The sequence below is a fragment of the Dromaius novaehollandiae genome, chromosome 9 (assembly GCF_036370855.1).
Source record: "Dromaius novaehollandiae isolate bDroNov1 chromosome 9, bDroNov1.hap1, whole genome shotgun sequence".
NCBI lineage: Eukaryota > Metazoa > Chordata > Aves > Casuariiformes > Dromaiidae > Dromaius > Dromaius novaehollandiae.
Genome location: NC_088106.1, coordinates 12,675,507 through 12,699,969, shown reverse-complemented (window position 1 = coordinate 12,699,969; position 24,463 = coordinate 12,675,507). Strand labels below are relative to the sequence as shown.

The 24,463-nt window shown below is 48.3% G+C and overlaps 2 protein-coding genes across 4 annotated transcripts in view; one reads left to right on the top strand and one right to left on the bottom strand.

Annotated features, from left to right (window-relative positions):
* The first annotated feature begins 95 nt into the window (after nucleotides 1–95).
* On the top strand, nucleotides 96–10,258 carry LOC112993699 (uncharacterized). 3 transcript variants are annotated; one of them, XM_064516741.1, is made up of 3 exons: nucleotides 96–627; nucleotides 978–2,996; nucleotides 3,330–10,258. In XM_064516741.1, exon 3 carries the CDS (start codon nucleotides 8,332–8,334, stop codon nucleotides 9,427–9,429), a length of 1,098 nt encoding a protein of 365 aa, XP_064372811.1. In that variant the 5' UTR covers nucleotides 96–627; nucleotides 978–2,996; nucleotides 3,330–8,331; the 3' UTR covers nucleotides 9,430–10,258. The 3 variants fall into 3 exon arrangements, with proteins under 3 accessions (XP_064372811.1, XP_064372812.1, XP_064372810.1); XM_064516742.1 differs by lacking the exon at nucleotides 978–2,996; XM_064516740.1 differs by lacking the exon at nucleotides 96–627 and having other exon boundaries at nucleotides 640–2,996.
* A 141-nt stretch (nucleotides 10,259–10,399) lies between these two features.
* Nucleotides 10,400–24,463, bottom strand: part of PDE6D (phosphodiesterase 6D) — a 39,165-nt gene continuing 25,101 nt past the window's right edge. The window contains exons 2-5 of the mRNA XM_026117566.2: nucleotides 18,944–19,032; nucleotides 14,389–14,514; nucleotides 13,456–13,561; nucleotides 10,400–11,024 (exon numbers count right to left, since the gene is read on the bottom strand). Of these exons, the coding sequence (XP_025973351.1) occupies nucleotides 10,943–11,024; nucleotides 13,456–13,561; nucleotides 14,389–14,514; nucleotides 18,944–19,032 (403 nt within the window). The 3' untranslated portion in view covers nucleotides 10,400–10,942. The remainder of the gene's footprint in view (nucleotides 11,025–13,455; nucleotides 13,562–14,388; nucleotides 14,515–18,943; nucleotides 19,033–24,463) is intronic.

The following is a 24,463-nucleotide window of genomic DNA, read 5'->3' as shown; positions in this document are numbered from 1 at the left end:
CTCCCAACTGCTGCTTTTTATTTTAGTTTTTGTTTGTTTTAGTTTTTATTTCTTTCTCCCCTTCTTTCTCTCCTTTCTTCCTTTCTTTGGTTTGGACTTGGGCAGGGAAGAGTTTGAGAGAGGACAGAGGGGCAGAAGCCGTGACACGGGAGTCTGGGCGCCTCGGTCCTGGTTTTCTCTAGCACAGGCTGTGCCGCCTCGGCGCTGCTTGGCAGAAGACGACGGGAGCTGCTGTTTGCCCGGCAGGGAAGGCAGCGGGGTCTCGCGGCTGTGCTCCGGGGAGAGCGTCTGCAGTCCGAACCCCACCAGACGCCCCAGCCTGCCTTCTCGTGCATCTTCCAGCTGCCTTCAGGGTTAGGAGGGACAGGTTAGTTAGCAAAGCTGCTGAAGGTATGGCTTAAAAGAGAGTGAGTGTACACCCGGGGTCTGGAGGTGCTCGGTAGTTTCTGCCTCCGTGAGGGCACCGCTCTGCATGGTGTCCCTGTGAAATTAAGAATTGCTGGAGATCATAGGAGAAAAGCTCCCACTTGCTCCAGAGCAGCTCCTTGGGCTTTTGAAGAGGGGACGAGAAACCCAGCCAAAAAAGCTTCCTTGCAACATCTGCTCCAGCTGCCTGTTGGCCCATGGGTGAGTTACCCTCTGGCTGCGGGGTGCCGGGGCTGTGCAAATCACCTCCCCTTGCTCAGGGAGGGTTTGGGGAGTGGCTGCTTGCAGCAGTGCGGGCCTTGTTTACAGCATTGCCAGGGCTGGGGTTCAGCAGGGATATGGGGCAGCGGTGAGAATTGGTCCCCGAGGGCTGCTGCTAGTGTGTACAAGTCAGCAGGGGGTTTCTTGGTGGGACTACAGGAGGAACCGGGGGGCGGGAGGGTTCTTTCTTCTTTAACAAAACAAAACCTAAAATGCTGTAACTTAGCCAAGAGCTCTGTTGCTTTGCTCCTAACCTTCCTCCTCCAACTAACTTTTCCTCCCTCCTCTAGGGTGTTGGAGCTAAGAATAGCTCAGCCTGCTTTGCCAGGTGTGCAGAGACTGTTTGCAAGAACCCGTCTTGTGTCTGCTCCTCTGAAACCTTCTCTGCATCCACAGCGTGGCTTGAGCAATTCCCCTTTCCCTGTTGACCTGGGCTGTGACAAAGCCTTGCCAGATGATCTCATTTCCTGTGCTTGCACTTCAATCCTGGCACTTAGTCTTGAGATGCTGGGGCTGATTGTTGTTAGAAAAAAAGAAACTGTAGTGTGTTTTAATACACCGGCTGCAAGGCTCACAGCTCCTCCTGATCCCCAGGAGCAGCCCTGTCTCTTACTCTGTATTTACACCAGTGGCAAATAAGCTCAAGAGCTGGGCCCTTGTCCCTAATTATCCAACTTAATCGTAGTGCTAGCTGATAGCTTATCAGATTTACAGCCTTGCTTCTCAGGCCTCATCCAGCCATGCTTGTCGCCTGGCTCCAGCAGGGCTGCAGGCTAGCCATAGATTTGATAAGCGGGTGCTGTGATGCTCCTGAAAGGACGTGACAACGTGGGCATGGCAAAGAGCACCGCCAAGTGCCACCGTTCTGCCGAGCGCGCTTTGTCATGGAGCAGAGGCGCGTGCTCCAGAGCTGGTGCTGTGGGAGGGACGCAGGCGGCTGAGGGAGGGACCGAGACGCCTGCAGCGTGCGGCTCCGTCAGGCGTGTGCCTGCATTTCCCTGCTAGGCGATCCGATTGCCACTTCACAGCAGGGATGGATCCCCCAAGGATGGGGTTGTGGCCTGGGTTGCTGCTGCTGAGCAGAGGTGCAGAGGCAGCCTGGGGGCCACCAGCCCCTGTGCTGCACGCAGGCTGCTCTCTGTGCCCAGGCAACCATCTCCCAGTGGCGGCACGTCTGCTCTTGCCGTGCTCTGCGGGGTGGGAAGAGCACCTGTGCCCAGGCCCGCGATGGCACAAGCCTCTGCACCCTCGGGCTTTAGCTCCCGAAGGCTGCCTGGGGCCTTGCTGTGCCCCACGTGGGGCTTGTGCAAGACGATGGGCTCCCCCGCTGCCTTGTTAAAGCTGCTGCTTGCAAATTCGCAAGGTAAATTATTCAAATAAGTTTCTGCAGCTCAGGAGCGGGTAAGAGCAGGTTCTCCCCATGTCACCGAGACCCAAAGATCCAGGATGCACAGCCAGCACAAGGCTCCTGGGGCCTGGCTTTATACCAATGGGCTGCTGTGGGGCTGAGACCTGGTGCAGCTTGAGGCACAGCTGGCCATGGCTGCAGCCTGGGGCTGCCCTGCTGCAGGGGAAGAAGCTTTGGGGGGAGAGTTGGCCTTACTGCCCCTTGCGTTGCTGAGCCAGAGCCCATCGCATCCCACCCCACTGCCTTTCCCAGCCAGGGGAAACCCAGGGTGGTGGGTCGGAGCCGGAGCGGGGCCGCCTTGGTCTGCAAAGGGGCAGGAGCGAGGCCGGCCAGCACTGGGGTAAAACTAGAGGCTCTCCCTGACATTTATAAGGGTGAATTGAGCTCCCCGAGGAGGCTGAGGCCCAGTCGGGAAGGAAGGCTCTGGGGGCTGAGATCAGGCACAGCTTGGTGCACGGGGCACTCTAGGACCCCTCCGTGCACACAAGCCCAGCTGCACTGCAACCCAGCCCCAGCCAATCCTCATGCAGCAGCACAGCCTCCCAGCCAATCCTGCGCTGCCACCTGTCCTTTTCCCCCACCAATCCCCCATTCTGCTGTCATGCTGCTCTCCACCAATCACAATTGAGCAATGCCTGGCCCTAGCCAATCCAAAGCCACCACCTGGCTCCTCTCCTAACCAACTGGGTGCTGCCATCTGTCCCTGCTACCAGCCAACCCCGCATTACCCTTTGTTGCAGCAGCCCACCAATCTCAGGTCAAGTGGGGCTGGCCCCAGCCAATCCAGTTCCACCATCTGTCAGCAGCCCTGGCCAATCGGGGACAGCCACACCCAGCTGGAGGGTATAAAAGCCAGCCAGGCAGGCTGGGCTGGGGAACCAGGCTGAGCTGGTTGGAGAGGGTAGGCTGTGCTTTGCTGGGGTTGCTGCTCTGTGGGGTGATGTTTTAGGGCTGTTGTGGGGCTGACCAGTGTGTTTGAGCCCCCTCTGTGCTGTCGCTCAGCAAGGTGGCTCCATTCCCTGGTCTCACCCCAGCCGGGTGGCCTTGGGGCTGGGCTGGCGTTTTGTGGAGGGGCTCCTGGCTGCTCTGCTTGCCTCGGCTGATGTCTGGGAGGATGAACTTGGTGCCATCTGCAGTGCGCTGTGGGCAGCGGGGTTGGAGCGGGCTCAGAGCGGGCTCCTGCCTCTGCTGTTTTGGGGCTATGGACTGATGGAGCTTCCCATCTCTTCTACAGCTGCCCAGCCAGCCTTCAGACTGAGGGTCCATGGAGGAGCTTGCAGGCTTCAGTAAACATTAAGACCTGTTCCTGGATTCAGGAACCTGCTTATGGTGGTTAATCTTTCCTGTGGTAGCTGACTGCAGCTGAAGTGACTGGAAGAATAATTGCCCTCTAGAAGAGCTCCTCTGTCTCCTGTGAATAAGGCACTGGAGAGGTTGCACATGCAGCAGGGCTTGATGATGGCTCTTCACATCACCTGGTGCCCTGATGCTGTAAAGTGCCTTCTGTGTAAATGTGAAGTGCCAAGGGGATCTGTGATCAAACACTTGGCTGTTGTCTCAGGCTGGGGACTGTGAATCAAAGGAGGTCTCCCTCATCTGAAGAAGGCTAATGAGAGCTGTGTCAGCTGAAGATGCTGCTGAGGATGTCTCAGAAATGGCTTTTGGGGTAAGCTGGCCTTGCACCTGGAATTGCCTGCTAGGATATGGGGAGTCTGATTTGCCTTTGTTCAGAAGAAACATGACCTTGGCAAGGTGCTTCTCTGGGGCTGTGTGAAGTCCTTCACCATGGCCTGGTGATCAGGGCTGGGTTCTGCAGTGGGACTGCTGCCACAGGACTGGAGATGAGGAGCACCTGGCCTCTGTGTGCTTCCAGGGAAGGGTGTGACGGTGCTGGGTTCCTCACCCATGTTTTCACAGATTGCCTTCAGCTGTAACCTGCAGAGCAGAAATACTCCTAATACTAACCCTGCCCCTTGCCTTCTGTCCTGACTGGTACCATGTCCAGTTGCTTCCCACTTGGGCTTCTGATCAAACTTGTCCCAGGTGTCAGTGTCTGAACTGCTGAAGCTGTTCTGGGATGCACCAACTGGCTGTTGACTACTGAAGACTGCCCAGCTAGCTCCCAAACTTAGGGGTCAGGAGAGCTGCGGGGTGTCTTGTAGGAGGCTGTGGGGAGTGTAGTCTGTGCTGATGGATAAGGGTGACCACTTCTCTTGGCTTGCTCATGACACCATGTGGACCAAGGCCAGCCCATCCCAAGCACTCTGTGGTTAGGCCTCAGCAGGAGCAACACAGTTGTCCTATGTGTGGCTGAACAATGGAGTGAACTGAGAATGACATCTGTGTGGTCGACCCAAGGTGCAACACACTGATGAAGTCTTGATACCAAACATCACAGGCCACTAGCAGCATAACCAGTTGGAGAGCCCAGCTCACCTCTCCTTCCTGAATTTGTGTATGTGGGACTGAGCCTGCAGCCTGTGGGCAGCTGGACTGAGTCTGGACCAGTTGATTTATCACAGATCCTGACTTCCTGCCTGTATTAAGTCAGGCTCAAGCTGATAAGACATGTTCTGCCCTGTCCTGCACCAGCTATAATAGTTTTCACTTAGTCTCATTGAAACATTGCTAAACAGTTCTTGTTGTGTCTTGACAACCTTCATGCAATTTGGAGCACCTTGAGGGTTTGGCAGAGAACCTGCCTGTGGGACTTCAGCTTCAGACTAGACATGGGCTGGGGCTACTGGTGCAGTTTGCATCTGGGCTGATGGGATGATCAGTGCATACTTAGAGTCTGATAAGTGAAACAGCCTTCCAGGCATGACTCTTCAAGATCACAAAAAGCGGAAGCACTTCTGGGATGTTGCTGTTGAAAAAAACCCAAAGAGGTGCTCTTCTAGCAGTTGCCACCCAGCTCAGGGTGTGAGGTGCCCCTGGGGGAGCAGATCTCTTTGATGTGGGAGTGGGCTGAGGAAATCTGGGGCATTCGGCTTATCTTGACCCATCCCACATAGCTAAGGTGTACCTACTTAACCGGTTACGTCTGTGCACTTGCCCAGTGAGCTGTCTGGGGTAGGCAGGAAAGCCCAGCCCAAACAGAATAACAGACATGGGAGATCTGGTTCCCATCTCCTTCCTGGCTGCTGCATGCCTCAGGGCCTGTCCTACCCAGCGGTGTCTCCCAAAGGCTGAGTGAGCTCTGCGTGAACAGGGGCAGCTCTGGTTGTGGTCCTTGGCTTGGCCTGTTCCCTGCCAAGATGAGGTCTTTGTGGTCTGAAACTCAGCTAGATGCCAATCCCCACTGTCAGCTCTCTCTGGGGCCTCCACCTCTCTCCTTTGCCCCTCTTGGGTGCCTGCCTTGCAGCGTGTGCCGGGATGGGGTGCATGTATTTTCTCCTGTTTGGATGCTGGATATCGTCTGTCCTCCCCTGTGCTGATGGCTGCTGTCCTCTGTGCTCAGCTGAGCTGCCCCTATCCTGAGGGCAGGAGTGCAGGAAGGAGGCAAGGGAGGGGTGCAGGAGATCCTCGGCTTTGCAATACCCTGGAGAGAGTTGTGGTTGCTGCTCTTCTGGCTGGAGAGGCCCTCAGTGCTAGTGAGGGGTGCTGGTGGGGGGACTGAGTGGGTGGATGGATGGTGAAGGCTCAGAGGCTGCTCTGCGGGGCCACGCTACGTGTGAGACTCGTAAAGAAGCAGCGAGTCCCAGCGCTCCAGTGCAGACAGGGATCTGGAGAGCCTCTTGCAGCACTTTCCTAAGAAAATGAAGCTTGTGTGAGTGAGTCTGTTCCCTCGAGCTCTGAGCTCACCGCAGCCATGCTAGGCAGAAGCAGAAGTCCCAGAGATATGAAGATCCCTCAAATCTCATGAAAACAGGAGGCCAGAGAGGTGAGAGACCCTTTTAGTGCAGCAGCTGGGGGACATGAAAGCTCAACCATATCAGCCCCTAGAGAATCCGTGGGAACAGTGAACTCAGGCTGCAAATCCGCATGGATGGGGTCTTTGCATTAAGCCTCTCCAACCTAGCGGATGGCAGTCTCTTTCCCCCTTGTGTGCCAGCCACGCATTGGGCTGGGATGTGGCGGGGACATGGGTTCTCCCACTCGCTTTGGGTGCTGGGGCTCCCCGGGCTCTGGGGCTCCTATGCTGAAGGCATAGGCAGTGATCTTGTAGGGATTTGGAAACTGTTCAGCGTCTCGGGTTGGGGAGAGGTGAGGGGCAGTCCAGCTTGTCCCAGAAAGCACAGGCATGAAGGCTTGGCTGGTGCATGTCCCAGTGGCAACCCTGGAAGGGGATAACCCACAGCCTGAGCCATGCCTGCCTTGGCTGGCTCCCAGGCACTGCCAATCCCGGATGCCTGGGCAGAGAAGGGATGGGGCAGCACATAGAGGCGAAGAGCACGCCCTGGGCTGGTCCCTCGTTCCCAATCCCGGGGTAAATCGCTTCCCTTAGCGCTGCAGGGAGCAGCCCCGAAGGACATAGCTCTGCACCCATAAATACCCCAAAAGGCTCTGGGCCGCAAGGGGCTCTGCCTGCCCCCAGCCCAGCCTGTAGCCCGAGGGCCGATTCTCTTTCCAGGGAAAAGCTGGTGGCCCACCTTGTCCAGGGCAGGCCAGGAGCCTACCTGGTGTGCCTGTACGAGCTGTCCCTCCGGTGGCTTGGTGGCTCTCCTAGGGTCCCCAGCCGATGCGGTGCCTGCAGACAGCATCCTCCCCTCTCCGCGCCCAGCGTCGTGCAGGCTCGGCACGGTCCGGGGGGATATTGCTGTATTGCAGCACCATCTAGTGCTCTTGGCTGGGGAAGCCGGACGCCAGCGCGCTCCCCCCAGAACTACTCCAGTGTCGTGGGCACTGGCCGTGGGTCCCGTCAGCCCTGCGGGGTCCCGCCACCGAGGCCTCCCCCAGCGCGATGGAGGAAGCGGCCTCGCCGGGGCAGGTGTTTGCCCCATGCCCACGTTGTGCGCCGGGGAGCTTTCCTTCGCTTTTGCTAAGACTGGGACCCTGTAAAGCATCGAAGGGTGCGGAGGCCGTGGCGTCTGTGATTCCTGAGCCGAACCTGTCTGGCCTCAGCTGTCGCGTGTGGCTCTGCTTCCCTCCCCCTGGAGACCAGGTCCCAGCGCAGACATTGGGCCACTTTGCTCTTCTGAACGGCTAAGTGAATCCACTCTGCCAAGCTGGCGTTGGCAGGGTTTCTGCCCCTGCCATATTGGGCTTGGGATCCAGCTGTCCAAGAGGCTGTCCAGATGGAGCCAGGCTTCCCTGGCCCTGCTTCCCGCTCGCGGGGACGGGAGAGGCCCCAGGGGACAGAGGAGCGGGGTAAGGGGGCAAAAGCCGGCGCTCACCTTGCAGCCTGTCAGCCCTGGCTGCGTGCCCCTGCCGCGTGCCGCCACAGTAAGAGTAGCGAAGCAGGCACCGAGCGTAACGTGGCCCCGGGCTGTTTGCGTGCCTTTTGTTCCCGGTAACCTCCGTGGATCGGATAATTAGCTGCGTTAGGGAGGCTCTGCTTAACCGCCTGAGCGTTATTGGGCAGGGCAGATCTGGGGCAGCTTGCCAGCGGGAGCCCCGCGCCAGCTCTTGCGGGCACTCTGGGAGCGAGAGTGCGGCCCCGCGGCTGCGAAGGCTCCGGGCGAAGACCTGGCCGCAGGGCAGAGGAGGCGACGCTTGGTTTGTCCAGCAGCATCCCCAAGCTCCCCCCTCCATCGAGGGGCTGCCCGTCTTGGCCGGAGGCAGCACTGGGGCTGGTGCTGGGTGTCCCGACACTGCTGCTCTGCCACCGTCGGCTGGTTTCCCCCGGCAGCTGAAGCCGGCTGCGAGGGCTTGGTGTCCGCGGCCGTGAACCGCGGGAGCATCCAGGGCCACTGCCCCGCGTGGCGCTGGGGACGGCTGGTGGCCGAGGCCTCTTGCCCGGGCAGGGAGCCAGCGCGGCTGCTCGGGGACCTGCTGCAGCATCGTTTTGGACCAAGATCCTAGCAGGGGGCTGCGCCGGCTCCTCTTCTCCTCCCGCTGCCGGGCCGGGCTGAGGGCCCAAGTGGGCCGAACCCAGCCTGGCTGCGAGCGATTTCCCACGGAGCCACTTGAGGGCAGCAATGACCTGCTGCTGAGCCACCGGCGCAGGGAGCTGGGGCTAACCGGGTGCACTGGGAGCGCCAGCGAGACGGGACTGGGGACACGGTGCCAGTGGGAGGGCTGCAGGCAGAGGCGGGTGCTGAGGCCCGGCTGGCCACAGGAGGCCTTCGCCTAAGATGAGGATGGCTCCGGTTCGGCCCGGCTGCCCTGGGGATGGCTCCAGGTTGCCGCTGTGGATAGCTAAGTGGTGTCACCAACGGGAGGCAGAGCTGCGGGGATTTGGGTCTTTCCCTAGGAGGGTGAAGTGGAAGAGGAAGATGAAACCCCCCAGCCAGTCCGTGCAGCAGCCTCCCTCCACCGTCCAGCACCTACAGCCATGGGGTTGCCTGGCCTCCTGCAAGGTGTCCTGCACCTCTCAGAGCGGCTCTGAGCGAGGAGGGACAGTGGGATGGGAGGGAAGTGACATCGTTGCAGCCCCAGGCAGTGGCAGGGCTGAGTCAGGGCGTCGCCAAGGGCCGCAGAGCGGCCAGGGAAGTCCTGTGGCCAATTCAGTGCCCGTGCAAGCCCCTTCCTTCCAGGGGATCTCTTCTAGCCCAGCTCACCTCTGTGCAAGGCATGATCACAAGAGCAGCGTACCCCTGACAGGCATCTCCAGCCAGGATGGGTGTCACGGGAGCCAGGAGCACAGCAGCACCCTCCGCCCAGAGCTCCTGCGGCTGCCTGAATCCATGCCGAGCCCTTGGCACGGCAGTGGGCTGGAGTGTGCACAGCTCTCTAAGGAGGGCATCGCCCTGCAGACGCTTTCTTTGCCAAGAAGGTTAATTAGGTGCAAGAATTCAAAGCTTGTTTGGAAAAAAAAAAAAGCATTCAGATTGGATTCAGTTGCTGCTCCTGTTAGAAGTCACGTGAGCATCGCTCTGTTATTAAGCTCACATGCTCCCTGCCGCTTGGTTGTAGCTCAGCTTGTCAAAAGGAAACACATCTCCCTGCCTGTGTGGCTGAGGCAAAGTGCTCATGTGCCCTGCTGCAGTCACAGTTGTAATACCAAAATACAGTGTAAACAGTGCCACGTGCTAAGACAGCTCAGACTGCAAGGCAGCGGAGCGGAGACTCTACTATCATACCTGGCCTGTGCAGCGTTTTTCTGTGTTGGAAATGTGGTTCGAAAGTGGGATTGTATCAGGAGCCCAGAAATTTGGAGCCAGTTGCAGATCAGCCAGCTCCAGGCACATATATCTGAGCATTGCTGGTCCCCAGCACCCTCTCCTCTTTGACCCTTGTAGAAGGAGATATTGCTGTCACTAGGCACAGTTCAGGATGGATCCAGAACCCCGTTTCGGTTGGTCTCTGTGTCATGGTTGGCCTAGCACAGGTCATGCTGCTGAGAAGGCTCTGCCCTGAGAGTCCAGCCAGCTGAAATCCGTCTGTAAGGTATTGTGAGAAAGCTGCTACAATGGATAATGCTCTTCTCATGGGGATTAATGATCCAACATCCGTTTACGTAAAAATATGATTTATGCTTTAAACTCCCTCCCACATACACCCAGTGGCTGAACTTAGGATCTGAAATGATGCGTTTAATTTCCTTGTGATTCCCCAGACAATTTCAAGCCCAGCCACAGGACAGGCTGACCAAGGTGTCAAGTGATCGTAAAGCTGCCTGTGATGTTTAAGAGCAGGCGCTAAAGGTACACACTTCCCAAGATATATATTTATTAATGCTAATTCTAAATGACACAACAGGATAGTGTAGCTGCAAGGTTTGAGAAGCCTGTCGTAGCAGAAATGCCTCCACATGTCATTAAAGCCATGCACGCGTGCAGATTGTGGGTACCAGCAACAGTAGCCCCAGACAGGTTTCATGTAGCACAGCCCAGCACAGGACCGATGCTGGCAGACTCAGGAGAGCGCAGGTTTTGCAGAGGTTTGAGTGTCCCCTGGAACCAGGAAAAGCAGAACAGTGCAGTGCTGGCCAAGAAACCTGGCTCAGCAGTGGCTGGGCAAACAGAACAAACTGTCCTGAGAGACTAAAGGACAGAAATGAGGCCAAGGACAAACCTTGCCCATGGTCATAGTAGTCAGGAAACGTCTCCTACATGGTCGGCTGCAGGAAAAGAAATTTAGCAAAGATATGGGGAAGAAGCAAGGCTGTGGAAAGCCCTGCTCTGCTGCTGGCTTGAGTGATAAAGAGTTTGTGTGCTGCAAGGAACTTCTACAAAGGAAAAAACACAGAACTAACATCTCTTTCCTTCTTTGGACGGTAGGAATGTTTTACTTGAGAAATTTGTTTTAATTACATTAGGTGATATCACAGTCTATTTTACAAGTTCAGGGTAAGAGGACGTGTGGACCAGTTACACAGAAATCCAGTGAAAGGATAAAAAACTAAAACATGAGAAATGAAAAGGTTAACTTAATCCCCAAAAACCAAAATGCATTGAGAGTTGGTGTGAGTGGAAATGGGAGATTATAACAAGATCCAGAGAAGTACAAAGGATGAGACTAAACATAATTTACAGTATTGGTTCTGCATGACCATTTTTTGCCCATTTTCAGAGACAGTCTTTATTCCCCAACCCATCGCTGAGCAGATGGTCATGTCTCTGAGGGTTTAGTCTGGTCTTGTCAGAGGACAAAGCAAAATAACTGATGGGCAAAGGTCACAACCCACGTTGAGCTGGTCCCCAGGGTCACCGCCTACAGGAAGTGTCTTCCACTGGATAGTCAGGGGGTTCTGCACCAAGAACTGTATGGAGGAAAACTAAAAGAGCCCCAAAAAGCCCCATCTCAAACGTAGAAAAGTCTCACTCTGGAAGTGCTTACGAGGAGGTCGTCATCATAGAACTTGGTTTCTATAATAACATTACCACTGTGGAAGGAAAAGAGAAAGAAGAGATATTAGAAGAATGCAAAAACAACAGAAGATGACTGCTCCTTTCAATGCTCTCACAAGCCCAGGCTAACATCTTACACCCCCACAACATTAGCGTTAGTTTGGAGGCACATGCAGTGAGCGCTACATCCTGATCCCAGGCCACTGGCTCTGAAGGATCTCTCCACTGAATTCCTGCATAGAGCAGTTCTGCCCCTCCTTCCTCTGCTGCCCATTTCTGGGCTCTGTACCAGGCAAAGAGTGGTTGCAAATGGCACACTTCTGCTCACTTCTATTGGTGAAAATAAAAGCAGTCCAAGCACCTTCAGTCCTCTCTTCTCCATCAGTGAATTGTAAAAAACAACAGAAATTCTTTTTTTAATTGCACGCCTGAGTCCTCTAGTGCTGAGTGAGCTACTTCAACCAACTTAACATGTCATTTTCCTCAAGAAAAGCTTAAATACAAATGGCCATCCATAAGCACATCTTACACAAACTGCAATGGAGATGTTGATTTGGGTGTGACTAAATACTCTGATGATTTAACTTGCTGACTTTGAGATTTTAGTACACAAAGGTAGGAACACTGGGGCCACTACAACACCTGGGTACCTGAGCGGTGTGATCTGAACATGTCTAAATAACCTGGTTCTTGGAAATCAAAGTGGCAGTTTCATCTCCACTGTGGCACTCGATGTCCGTAACACTGGCAAAGCTGAACCTGGGAAGAGTGTAAGGTTTTTCGCTACAGAGTGGACAATGCTTGAACTCAATTTGAGGGAATGTTCTCATTTGATGTTCCCAGTCATCCTGGGAATCCTCTCTGCAAGAGTGTTTGTTTAGTGCCAAATGCCACATCTCCATTCTCTCTTGCTATTGAGGAAACACTGAGACAAACACGAGGTCTTTGGGAGTATCAGAAAGTGAGGGATTCTACAAGTCTCAGCAGCTGAAAGAAGCTGGTATCTTTGGGCCACAAAAACCCTTTGGATTTCTTTGGGCTGGTGATTCTACCGAATAGCCCTCAAGAATGATTTTAGGAGACTTCCAAGCATTGAAGAGAGACATGGGCTGCCCTGTAAAAATGGACAGACATCAGGGAAAGAATGGGACACTGGAAAATCCTCATGGTCACTTGTCACCTCCAAAGAGCCCAGTCCAGAAAACAGCTTGACTTCCTGAGATGATCAAAACCAACTTGTCAGATGTCTTTGTTTCTTTATTCTGATTCCTAAATTCATCTCTGCCTGTACTGACTAAAAGCCACCAGCTCCAGGAGCCAAGGATGCGTGTAGCATCTACGAGGTTCTGAGCAAAGTGCCACAGAGCACTATTCCAATGCCAGTGCTCTCTTCTGAGTCTGCCATCTCTTTGAAACGTGCTGTGAATAGAAATCAGGGATAGTTCCCATCCCAGTGCCTTCTCTGCGTGACTGGCTTTTCTCCAGACAGGGAGCGATAGGGAAAATGCTGGAGACAGGGGTCTTCCAGAGGACACAGTGACCTTGCAGTGAGGCTGGCTGCTCTCTAACTGCCTCATGCTGGCAGGAGGCGTCCTATTCCCTTCTGTCTCTGCTGGCAATGTACTCCTCATGTGTCTGCCAGCACCCATCTAGCACCACATCAGCCACAGCAGGCAGGGTGGCTTTTTGTCAGTGATTACAAATTCCCAGGGGCCTCCCTCAAGGAGCTTTTTTTCCTTCATCTTACCAAAGCTTGTGCATTGCAGCTTACCTTCAGGGCAATGCCCACTGTGCATTATTCTGATCAAAGTCCTAGAGGTAGCTGACCTTCTCGAAGTCAACGTGCTAATAGTAGCCTGGACTAGATGTTTCAGAGGAAGGTGTGTGAGTCCCATTACAGATGACTGTAAAATAACCTGTTTCCTAGCTATTAAGGCTATTTTATCCCCAGATACAACTCCATATGACTAAATGCTTATTTTATACTTCAGTGTAAAAGATACAAAGATGGCAAAATGGTACAGTGATGAAACAAACACTAGAGCAACTCCCATGAGTGACACATCACCTGAGTAACACCCACCTTCAACAAGATTCAGTTATCAACAGCTGGATTTAAAAATGGCCTGAATATCTCTTTCTTGCCTGGATGTAAAGGGCACTAGGCTGCAAAGCATTTTTAAATCCTTTCACAGATCACTTTTCAAAAAAATAAACCAGCTCTGACAAAGGATTGGTTCCAATTTCTCCAAATTTTTATTGCTGTATTAATGCAAATTGGACCTATGGGAAAGAAGGTAATAAGGCGGGCTTAGCCCCTTTCATCTGTCAATAGCTAACAGTAGTGAGGTTGATTCAGACTTGGTAGCAGCTCCCTCTCCTTATTCCCGCCACGGCCCACAAGAAAATGTCATGCACTGCTTTTTCTTTGCCTGCTCTCAGATTCTCTAGTCCCAAGACACTCACGTTAAAACGTTAGCTGGCATCATCTGTGATTCAGGTGCTGCCTCTATCAAGGACTGCCAAGTGTTTGTGGAGTTAGGGATCACAAAACCAAATTCAAAGAACCATTCTGCAAAGTAAAAAGAAGATCCAGAGGCATGTGAAAATGGAATAATCCACAAATGGTCCTTTTGCTTTTCACCCGACAGGCTGGAGAACTCCCTGAACTGTCCTACTGTGCTGCCAATATTTTACATTTAAATTATTTTGTACAGCTTAAACTGCATTGAACCCTGCCCTCTTCTTAAAGTAGATACTCTCTTTCTAAAAGGTAATAGTCATGCAACTTCCTTAACATTCAATGGAAATGCCATCATGCTTCATTGGGAACAGGGAAATCACATTCCCCCTGTTTCAGACATCCCCCCAGATCTAGTTTAGACTAAGATTTCAACCAGTTGCCCAAAATACAAGAAGCTCAATGTTTTATCTCCTTCCCTCTCTCCAATTAAGACTGCAATGGAGGAGATCAGATGTGCAGCTATGGAGTCACTCAGACAATACTCAATGGCACTGCTGTAACCAAAGTAAACCAGAGTCCAGGGCGTCTCCAGCGTGGTGGTGGGAAGCACTAGGTACTTCTGAAGAAGACATATCAATCCCCATAATGGGTGCCTCTAAAATAACCTGTTTCCTAACCTCAGGCAGCCTGTGGTGGATTTATGCCCTGAAGCATGATTACCCAGATTTTTTTTGCTTACATAACTAAGTGTTAATACACTTATGAAATGCTTTCCCTAATACTGTGGCCCATTAGTCCTGACAAGATGAGTGCTTCAGCGCTACTCTGAAAAATTAAAATAACCATGTTCAACCCATCTTAGTCCCTATAATCCCTGCCATAATGGGGGTCATTCCCTGTGCTGCAGCAGGGCTGCACACAGAGCACATGCATACCTTCTAGACACTGCCCTTTGAAATAAACTTTCTGTTCCAGTCGGAATTTTTCCATTTGTTCTGCTGAGGAAAAGTTTAACTCCCGAGACACTGCTTTGCATTTCAGGATTTTTTTAGGAACTCGAGCTGTCAAACAGATAAACAACCATTATTTTGGACACAATAAAACAAACATGGCTGCTTCGGGTGCTTTTATACTATACTTTGAAATGATGATTTGTGCTAGTACAAGAGCATAATAGCAGGAGACATGCAGACACAAAGGAGTCCCTCTGCTTTCTTTTTACGCTGGTGAAAACCGAGATGCAAACGTGTTAAGTATCTTGCCCATAGCCAGGAATGAAACTTGTGACAGAACCAGGAGTACAACACTGGTCTTTCAAACTCCTGGTTTGTAGCTGTTTTTTACTAAAACCTACAATTCCTTAAGTCAAAATATGAGATGTGACTTAAATTTTAACTTCAGGAAGTGTGCTGAAGGTCACAAGCAGCCAAAGGATTGCTTTGCAGACCAAGCGTGTAAACTCTTGTCAATTCTGCTTCCATTTTAGACTGTGCATCCCAATCAAACCACAAATGGCTACTTCTCTGACCAGCAGCAGTTTTAGTCATCTCATATATTCTCCACAAGTCATCCTGTAAAAGTATACAAAATGGCTGCTCCCCAAACATCCAGCCCTGTATAGGCAATACAGTCAGTACCGGGCTCTACAGTTTAACAGAGAAAGAAATTTGGCAATCCAAGGCCTCTGAGCTCCTGCAATGGGTAAGACACCAACAGCAAATGGCAAACCATACTTGATACAGATTTCATAAGGCTTTCTGAGGTGGATGAGTAAGAGAAGCAGAAGTTTGGGACCACTGATTAATACGCTGAAAGGTCCTAACCAGGAGAATAAGGGGGGAATCAATATACTAAGAAACTACTACTACTGCTGAGTCCTTCACACTTCAGTGATGCAATTGTACAGAATACTTCTAGTGTATTAGAAAATGTTTCATGTAAATTTATCAGAAATAAATGGGGGGGGGGGGGAGAATACAGATGGTATGTGCTTTATGAGCCAAACTATTCCTAAATGGAAAGCCTACCAAAATGCCCATAAGCAGACAGCAAGCTGCTGTTTAATAAAAGGAACATCCCACCAAACCCCAGGCAAATCCATCTAACGTAAACCAGTTTAATTGAATGGGACCTTGATATGAAACCAAACTAGAGAGCTGGAGGCTTAGGGAGTGTTAGCTACTATCCTATCTCATGGAGAAGTACACAGACCATGGTTCATCCAAAAAAAGGTAAAGAAAAGAAAGTTAACAGTATAAGGGAAGATTTTTAAATGCAAAAGTTCTCTAATTGTTTTTAGTCTTTTTTTGTGCATAGAAATCTACCTGGCACCATCCTTTACTGCCCTCACAAGTACAGACTACAGCCTGTTATGAATAAACATCCCCATTGCAGCTAAGTGTACAATGACTTGTTAAAACTATTCCACAATTTAGTAATTATATTCCTTTCATCCCCAAGACAGACTACTGAGAAGGCTTACTCTAATACTGTGAAACTGCAAAAAAAAAGCTTACTTTTAATAAAAGTAGGACTGTGAAGTCTTTAAATCCCTGATCTAAGAGATTTTAATGGGTGTTTATACCATCAAGCAGAAAATTTTCATTTCAATTATTTATTTTAAACTCACTTTACTTTTATACCTGTTTTCCTTTAAAAAGATACAAGAGGATGAAGTTTGATTCTCACTGGTTAGGACCATTAAAACATGCTCAAATGCAAGCATAGACTTTATCCTAAATGTAATACTGCTTTTTGTTAACCAGGGGATACACTATACCTGCAAATTTATTTAAGCAATCATATAGCTAACACACATTTATTCAGCTAGTTAATTCTGGTTAGATTAGAAAGTGATGAATTGTACGTTTATTATTTACTAAACAACTGGTTTTGGCCAAACTACATTTAGCTAGAAACTGAAATTCAATTCAAATATCAATATCATTATGTTTTTATATAGTTGAACAAACCTACCTTAAACATTTGGGTCATGAAAGAAAAAAGCTACATTTCGTACTTACAACTATCTATTTTCTTAGTCAATGGAAGGATTATTTGTATTTCATGAATGAGAGCTGACTATGATGACTGGGAACAACCCTGGTGATCCTACAAGTGCTAGATCTCAGGAACTTACTCCTAGTTTTGTTTACATATTGGAAGAAACCCAACTTTACTCTTTTGCATTTCCCAGACTGTCTGCCAGTTTTGAATGCACTGTTACCGAACTGAGAAAACTAGATACATAGAAAGGCTCCTGCTATCAAAAGCTGGCTTAGCTCATAGTAAATTCCAGTTTCAAGTGCTCAGGCAGTGATTTTTCACAATTTTCAGTGGCCTGACTTTAAAACTTCAGCTGCAATCCAATACCACATTAATACTCTTTTTATTTAGTGTAAGTGGTAACAGTAAGTTTAGATATTAATAGAGCATCAAGATTTGAAATTTGAGAGTTCATTTTTATAAAGAAACCTGTGCTTAAATCAAATAGAAATCCTGTTTAAATGAAAAATATTTTATTCACTCTCCTATATATTTGATGCTTTATGTTTGCCATGTCTCAACTGTGATTTGCCCTGGATTGCCACAGCAGAACACAGACACCAGGATTCTGTAATGTCTTTCAGACACACACAGCGCCCATTCTAAAACAACTGCTCTCTCTGTTTGCCCTCACTGTTTCTATTGCGAGACTGTTTCAGGATCTCATTTCTCCACACCTTCCTTTAATCCATGGTCAGATGATCCTCCTTTGTTGGATACCTCTCCCCTTTCCTAGCCTATTTATTGAGAACAATCTATCCATCTCAGCCTTCTTTTCTTGCTACTCTATACATGAACGGCTTTTCTCCTCTCTTCTCCTAAGGAAGACCATCCTCTTAATCTTTTCAGTGGCCTTTCCTAATAGCTCTTCCCTGCATCTGTTCCAGTTTGCAGTCATACATCTTGAAGATGGATGACCAGGACTGTCCACCAGATAAGGTCCTAACAGTTCCTTGTACAATGGCATTAATCTTATGCCACAGTATGTTTTAATTAATTCCCCAAGCTCCTTTGATGGAGGTAAGGGTTCCTGTTTTATACGTGAGCAAAATCTGAGACACGGTCAGGTGAGACGATTTGCCAAAGTGAAAAAGATGGCAGGTGGGAAATGGGGCAACAAAACGAACACTCATGAGACACAGCTGCAACCATCCACTCTGTCCCAAAACACACCTTTCTGTAGTTTATGTTGAACCAAGGCAGTGTAACCGTCTGTTGAGACAGAGTGAAGAGCATTCAGAGACTAGCCATACCTCTTAGGGGAAGCTTTTATAACACAGTATCTGGGAAGAATGGGAATATTTCTTGACTGATGTTTTTTTTGCTTTCTAAAGCCTGATTCTTCATTCCTCCTAGGTCTCCTTCTAGCTGCTCTGGGCACTCATGCCCAAAATTATACAGATTTCAAAATGGCAAAGCAACTAGCCCACAGTTTAACAAATGAGGTATCAAACTGATTAATTACCTCACTTCCTTTGAAAGTTGTTTTTCAATCGCTTTAGTACAGTTGTGCTTGAAAGTGCTGGAATATCTTCCTTAAATACAGACATCTGTACAGTGGGCATGAGTAACTATCTGTTAAGGCATACTGACAGGGCTGTTTCCTGTTAGACAGCGCTGGTATGAGAACGGGAGTACAGGTTAGCCAAGCCAAAGGAGACGAAGCTTGGAAAATGCTCTGTGGAATCACTCAGTCACAGCTCTGCCTTCCTCTAGCTCTGACCTGCATCCTCCGTTCCCAGCACCAGGTCACTTGTGAGCTGAAACAACTTATTGGTCCTAATAATGAACTCTTTTCATAAAGCAGATGAATGTTGACTTGTAACCAAACAAGGAGAGGCAACTCATTTATCTGTGCCTTAAGCTAGCTTTGAAACCAGGTATCTTGCTGGAAGACTACAGGACTCTCAGCATTCTGCCACAGAGCCTCTGTACGCTCTCTGGGAACAGAAGGATCTTTATAAGCTGGTTGCCTCCTTCAGACGCAGCAGATTTTCCAATTTATAGGAGATGTATGTCCTACTATTGCAAGATAGAACTCAGTCCTTGAAGTTTAACCACAAATACATCAATATCACCAACATAATTAAATGATGAAGTTCACTCCACCTGCTGGACATTGGCTGTGTGATATGTGATACTCACAAAACAGAAAAGCCTGCAAAGTTAATTCAGTGAGGTCGCACTTCACAGAGCCAAAGCGAAGCTGTTGGCAGGGGATATTACCTATCACAGTGCTTTGTCACGAACAGGAAAGAGTAAAGGACAGTGTGGACAGAAGTAGAAGGGGAACAGGCCTCCCATGTGTTCCCCAGCTATTGCAGTGGAAGCCTCAACTAACAGCCAGGCAGTTTGTCCTTCGAAGCACGGGTATGCTAGCAGCAGTGGTGACCTAGACATACAGCACTACCCAGCCCCAAAATGCACAGGAAGGCCACACAGTACCTTCATGCTCCACTCCAGGTACAGACAGATCTTCTGTTCCTTGCCAGAGGATTTTCCCTGTTTCTGCATCCCGAAGGTTCATCCAATTTCTGATTGGGAAGCAATTAAGGAAAACAAGCCATCTACATCCCTAAATACTGAGCCTACTATTCTTTGCTAAGCCCTGAAATAGGCCACTCCAGCTGAGTTACAATAATTTTTTCCAATTCTCAGGAGACCAAGAAGAGATGCTTTTTCCTAGAAAATAAATGAACAAACCAACCCTTGTCCAGGCTGAATGCAACAAGAGTTGTATACTCACAGATTCAGTTTTCCCTTTAGACTGAAGCTTGTTAACCTCATTTATCATTTTCCATCGCTTCTAAAGGATAAAGGCAATGCCACTGTGCTGCAGAGAAGCAAGAACATTACTAACAGTAACAGATACTTCTACACAAACAAAAACTGTTCTCTATTCTCCCTTTCTGAGATTAAGAGGAAAAGGAAAAAAGAAGTACTTTCTATACGACATTAGAAAAAGAGTAATACTAGATTGAGCTTGTTTTCCTACTTTACAAAATAGAAGATCAGTGGTTGTTCTATTGTTGTGGACCTGGTAACTCCCACTCACTGGAATTCTTCAGCTGCTGAGCACTAAGCAAAAGAGATTCTCTCTTCTCACTCTTATCAGGTGAGGCTGTGCCAGCTTTCAAAAAGCCTGGATCAGTGAATTAGCCATGAAAGTCATGAAGTATGAAATACTCAAATTTTCAAAGGGACAATTCGTAATGATCTTAAGCATTCCTTTGAAAAATCTCTCCCATTATATAACTCAGATATTTACATGTCAGAATAAAGAGTCTGCACACCTGCCCAATACCATTTTGAACAGGGATATATCCTTCAGGAAGCCCAAGGCCCCGCAGCAGGCTCCTGTTCCACAGCTTAGAGTGGCTCTGAGCAGTCACCAGTATAAACACAAGCAGTCTAAATAAAGCAGGATCTGTGAGATCAAGGCCACGCAAATCAACTCCTTTCTGGGGGCAAGGCTCCACAGGCATTCTTTTGCTAGTCTGTGGCAGTGCAACCTTCGTACTCAGTACTTTCCAAATTTCCACAGCAAGACAAGCAGCAGAGTCTAAAAGGACAGGGGAAAAATAGTACAAACAGACCTTTCAGTGCAGCCTGGCAGAAAGCCTCTTGGATAAAACACTGGAAACTATCTGGGAGAAGGGGAGGCAGCAGCTGCTCAAGGAACTGATGACTGGGAAGGTAGAGAGAAAGGCAGTATGGAGCTTGACATGGGTATAAATAGGAGCTGTCAGAGGTGTGCGTATATAATTCATTCTCTAACATACCCAGTTTCCATGCAGACTCACACAAACTCTTCACATTGATCAAATTTTTCCAGAGCTCCAGGGAAGAAACAGATGCTTTAGCAAATTTTGTTTTACATGGTAACGTGTTGTAAAATTGTCTATGGAGGAGGGAAGGGAAGACGGCTGCTTCAAAACAGCCGTGAGGAGCCTTTCCCTTTCTGAGGGCTAGCCAGACTTCCCAAGTCCCCTGAAAGGGTGAGGGGGAGAAGAAAGGAGGGCATGTGTGTACAGGGCATGTTTACACAGGCATAGCCTTACAGCTTCCGAACCTAGCAACAACTTGGAGTGCAGGCAAGGGGAGTGTAGGCAGTCTGCTCATGTCCTTGTAGACTTGTTCTAAAACACATCTTATTGACCACTTCATCTGGGATTAAGGCAGGAGGGAAAGTGGGAGAAGCCAGAAAACACCATCCCTGCAGGACCCATATGCCACCTCCACATCCTGGCAGAAAGGTGGAAAGTGGAAACTGCTCCCTAACTACCAAACTTTGGGAGAGACTGGAAATCCACAGCTAAAAAGCCTCATGCTGATGACAGAAAAGTCAACTCCCATTATCTTCAGGACCCCAGTCCTCTTCCTTACCTCTGTGGCTGACAGCTAGAAGGCTTCAGTAGAGCAGAGGCAGACTGGGCTGCAGGCAGGATGTTGGGGGGAGACAAGCAGCAACAGCAGCAGGGCTAGGCACCTCATGTGGTTGCTGGCTGGAAAAATCAGTGTCCCAGGCAAATGCAACCTGCAAGATGGACCTGCCCCAACCCTAATTTAAAGTGTCAAAGAACCCAGCATTTTTAGATACATTTTCCCTCCCCACAGACAAACATAAAAACTAGTCATGGTGAAGCTATTGGCATAGAAAGCGGTGTGCCACCTATCAAATACCATGTGCAAGAGAAAAATAACAAATGAGACAATCTGAGCAGCTCACTGACAAATTCATTTATCTTCACAATGCCCTGCAATGCAAACTCTTGACTATTAGCAGTACAGTAATTCAGTAAATTGGGCACTTGATTATCAAAAACCTGTGTTAACCAAAAAAAAAGAGGCTCTTCAAAAGTATTTACTTGCTATTTATTCCCCATCAATGTCAGCAGGAGTTATGAGCTCACATGCCTGGCCGTACACTGTGTAGTGCTGAGCTAAGCAGACAAGTACTTCTGAACTGGAGACAATTCACTACCAGAATGGCAAACCCAACATTTCACAGGGAACTGATCCAGCCTCCCAAGTGCTATACCAGTACTCTAACTAATGGATCATCTTGCTTTTTTCCGTCCTTCCACTCCTTCTCCTTTCCCTTCCCTTCTCTTAAAAAAGAAATCTTTAAAAAGAAACAGAAATCTGAAAACAAGTTCCTAAATCAAAATTTAGATCATTTATAGAACCTACTGTAATGTAATTAAAAAGAAAAAAAAAGCAAAACCCATCACTAGTGCTTTTTTTTTGGCAAGGGAATACCTGACAAAGCAGCAGCTGTACTGCTTACCTAGTTAGCAGCTTATCACACTATTTCTGACATCTTGGACAGAAAGGCTGGTACTAGGACATACCCTAGAGTGAAGAAAATGGAGATCTTGAACCAAACCCACACACACTGTTATCTTCTAATGTGTTTAATTGGTTTAAGATTCTTCCATCCCAGCGTGAGAGATATTGTTACTAAAAATAAAAAGTGCTCCATCTTCTGGGCAGCAGTGGAGACCTGCAGGCAGGATGAAGAGGGCATTTTAAATATTATTGAATAGGAGAAAGTACACTAATATGGATTTAACACAATTACTCTTTTTGAAGATGCTCATGTAGAGTCACCTGGCAGAGGTAGCTAAGGAGAGCAGATAGAGGGCCAGGTAGTTGCAACTTTGTGAAATTAAGATAAATTTAAAAGGGAATAACAATAGTGTATCTCTAATTCAGTCTCTCATTCTAAAATCACAAGAACACTCTTCCACCATTAAATTTTCATTCTCCTGGTTTGGAGGGATTTTTTGTGGTAAACAATGTCTGATTTAAGACTCAATAGATCAAACACACTTCAATCCTGAAGGCAAGGAAGGATTAGGTAGAACAGCAGAAGGAAGGGTGTACTGTTGATCTATTTATATGCCACCACCTATTGGGTCAGCAAAGTCTTACATAAAAGCTTTGTAGTAGCTGGAATTTGACTTGCTTTATATACATGACATGAATTAGCTTCCTCACAGACCTACTTTGCTTAGCCTGATGAAGGAAACAGTTCTGCATTTCCAAATCCAAGTTTTGTTGTCTTGAATGCTTCTGATCTCAGGACAGATATTCTTTCTTTTTTCATATCTGTCATAGGCATCACTTCCTTCAAACAAATCAAAATATACAAGCTTATCTTTAAATGTTTTAGCATTGCAAAAGACTTCCATGTATTACCACACTGGTAATTAAGAATAACCTTGAAGGAAGAGGATATGTACAAACAAAATGAATCATTTGAAGTAGCATGGAGTTAAAGAAGTTCTGCCTCAATCTCCCTGGCTCTTATTTGTACGTTGCAATGTTTAGCACTTTTTGAGTATCTCAAAGGCTGCAGTGAACGATAGGTGTCATTTCTTCCATTAAAGATCAGTCCATTTTCATTTTGTTCCTTGCTGTCTAAACCATTCCAAAACCTCAGGAACTGCTGCACTCTTATCTTTCATAATAAAAGCAAGGCTAATGTTCATAACCACTCCTGGAAGGGAAAGTCTTTCATCATCTTTACCACTTTTCTTTTTGTACATGAAATACATCATTAAGAACAGTTCACACATGCCAGGTGCAAAGAGGATCTCGAAAATTAGGAGGAAATAAGAATTGTCCTACGGGATAAATGACAAAGAGAAGGTGGAGCTGAAAGCCCTGAACAATTCACACTTACATATTTGTGGCAGACCCAGAGAAGCTTCTCATCTGAACTGTCCAACTTTCTTTCCTGATTTGACATTGTCTGTTGTGAAGAGCAGGCACAACCAGGCACTCAAGACGTGGGTGCACATGTTCCTTTAAAGAGTGTTTCAGATAAGTAATGATCAACCTTTAGGGGTTGTATTTATATCAGATACGTATTCTCCCAGAAGAACATCTGCATCTCAGCTGTTTATTTTATATCAACAGTCTGAGGAGTGAGGACCAAAATAAGTTATGCAAAATAACAAATGACAGAATTAAGGAGCAGACCACCCAAACAGCCTTATGATTCTACCCCACTCCTGCCATTCATCCTCTAATCTTCCCGATCTCTAATCTCACTTTTTATTACAACTCCCAAATCCCTCTTCAACAGAAGATCCTAATCATGTGCTTAAATTTAAGCGTGTGCATACATACTCTGCCGAATCAGGTCCTTGAGCTCGCTTTGTTTGCACACAAAAGAAATGCTGCTGTCTTTAGTGTTTAATAAACCACAGCTATCAATGCTGGCAGTGTATTTAGCAAACAGGAGTCTTTCCTCCTTGCCTAAGGCTGAAATTCAGTATAAAATCGTATTTGAAGGAACTGAATGAGTGTCCATCCATTTTGTCTAATACTAAAAGTCCTGAAAGAAACACACAGACTAGGAGCTATTCCTCAAACGTTACTGGCATCCGCATAGCACCATCACCTTCTCCTGCTTGTAGACGGCAGCACACTCTCTTGGGTTTGTTCCAGACTAGTCAGAAGGCATGCGATGGCAGCTCTCACAGGAGCAGCTATTTTTTAAAAGTCTGCTATTATAAACCAGCTTCTCTGGAGTTGTGCATAAGATACGGGTTGCTGTGCTTCTCCAAACAATGTGAGGTGCTGGGGACTGGAAAGGTGCTCTACTAAATCCTCAAATGGAAAGAAGCCAATTATTGCTTCAAAGTACTCCTGACACTAGTGTTCACCCTAAGAGAGGCTGCTTTTAAACTCTCCTGCACAGAACAAATTGCTATGCAACAGAAGCCAGTGAAATCCAAAGATTAATGTGAAACACATGCTAAAATGCAGCAAAAATCCACTGCAACCAACAAAGTAATTTCACAGCAAATTATGTAGTCAGAGGGATATATTTAAGAGCTATAGCATCACAGCAAAAAGCCCAACATGATATTAAACACTCAGTAAACATTGTACTTCTCTTCTTTTTACCTTTCCCCTTACCTCTTTGCCTGCAGGTGCTGTCTATACAGA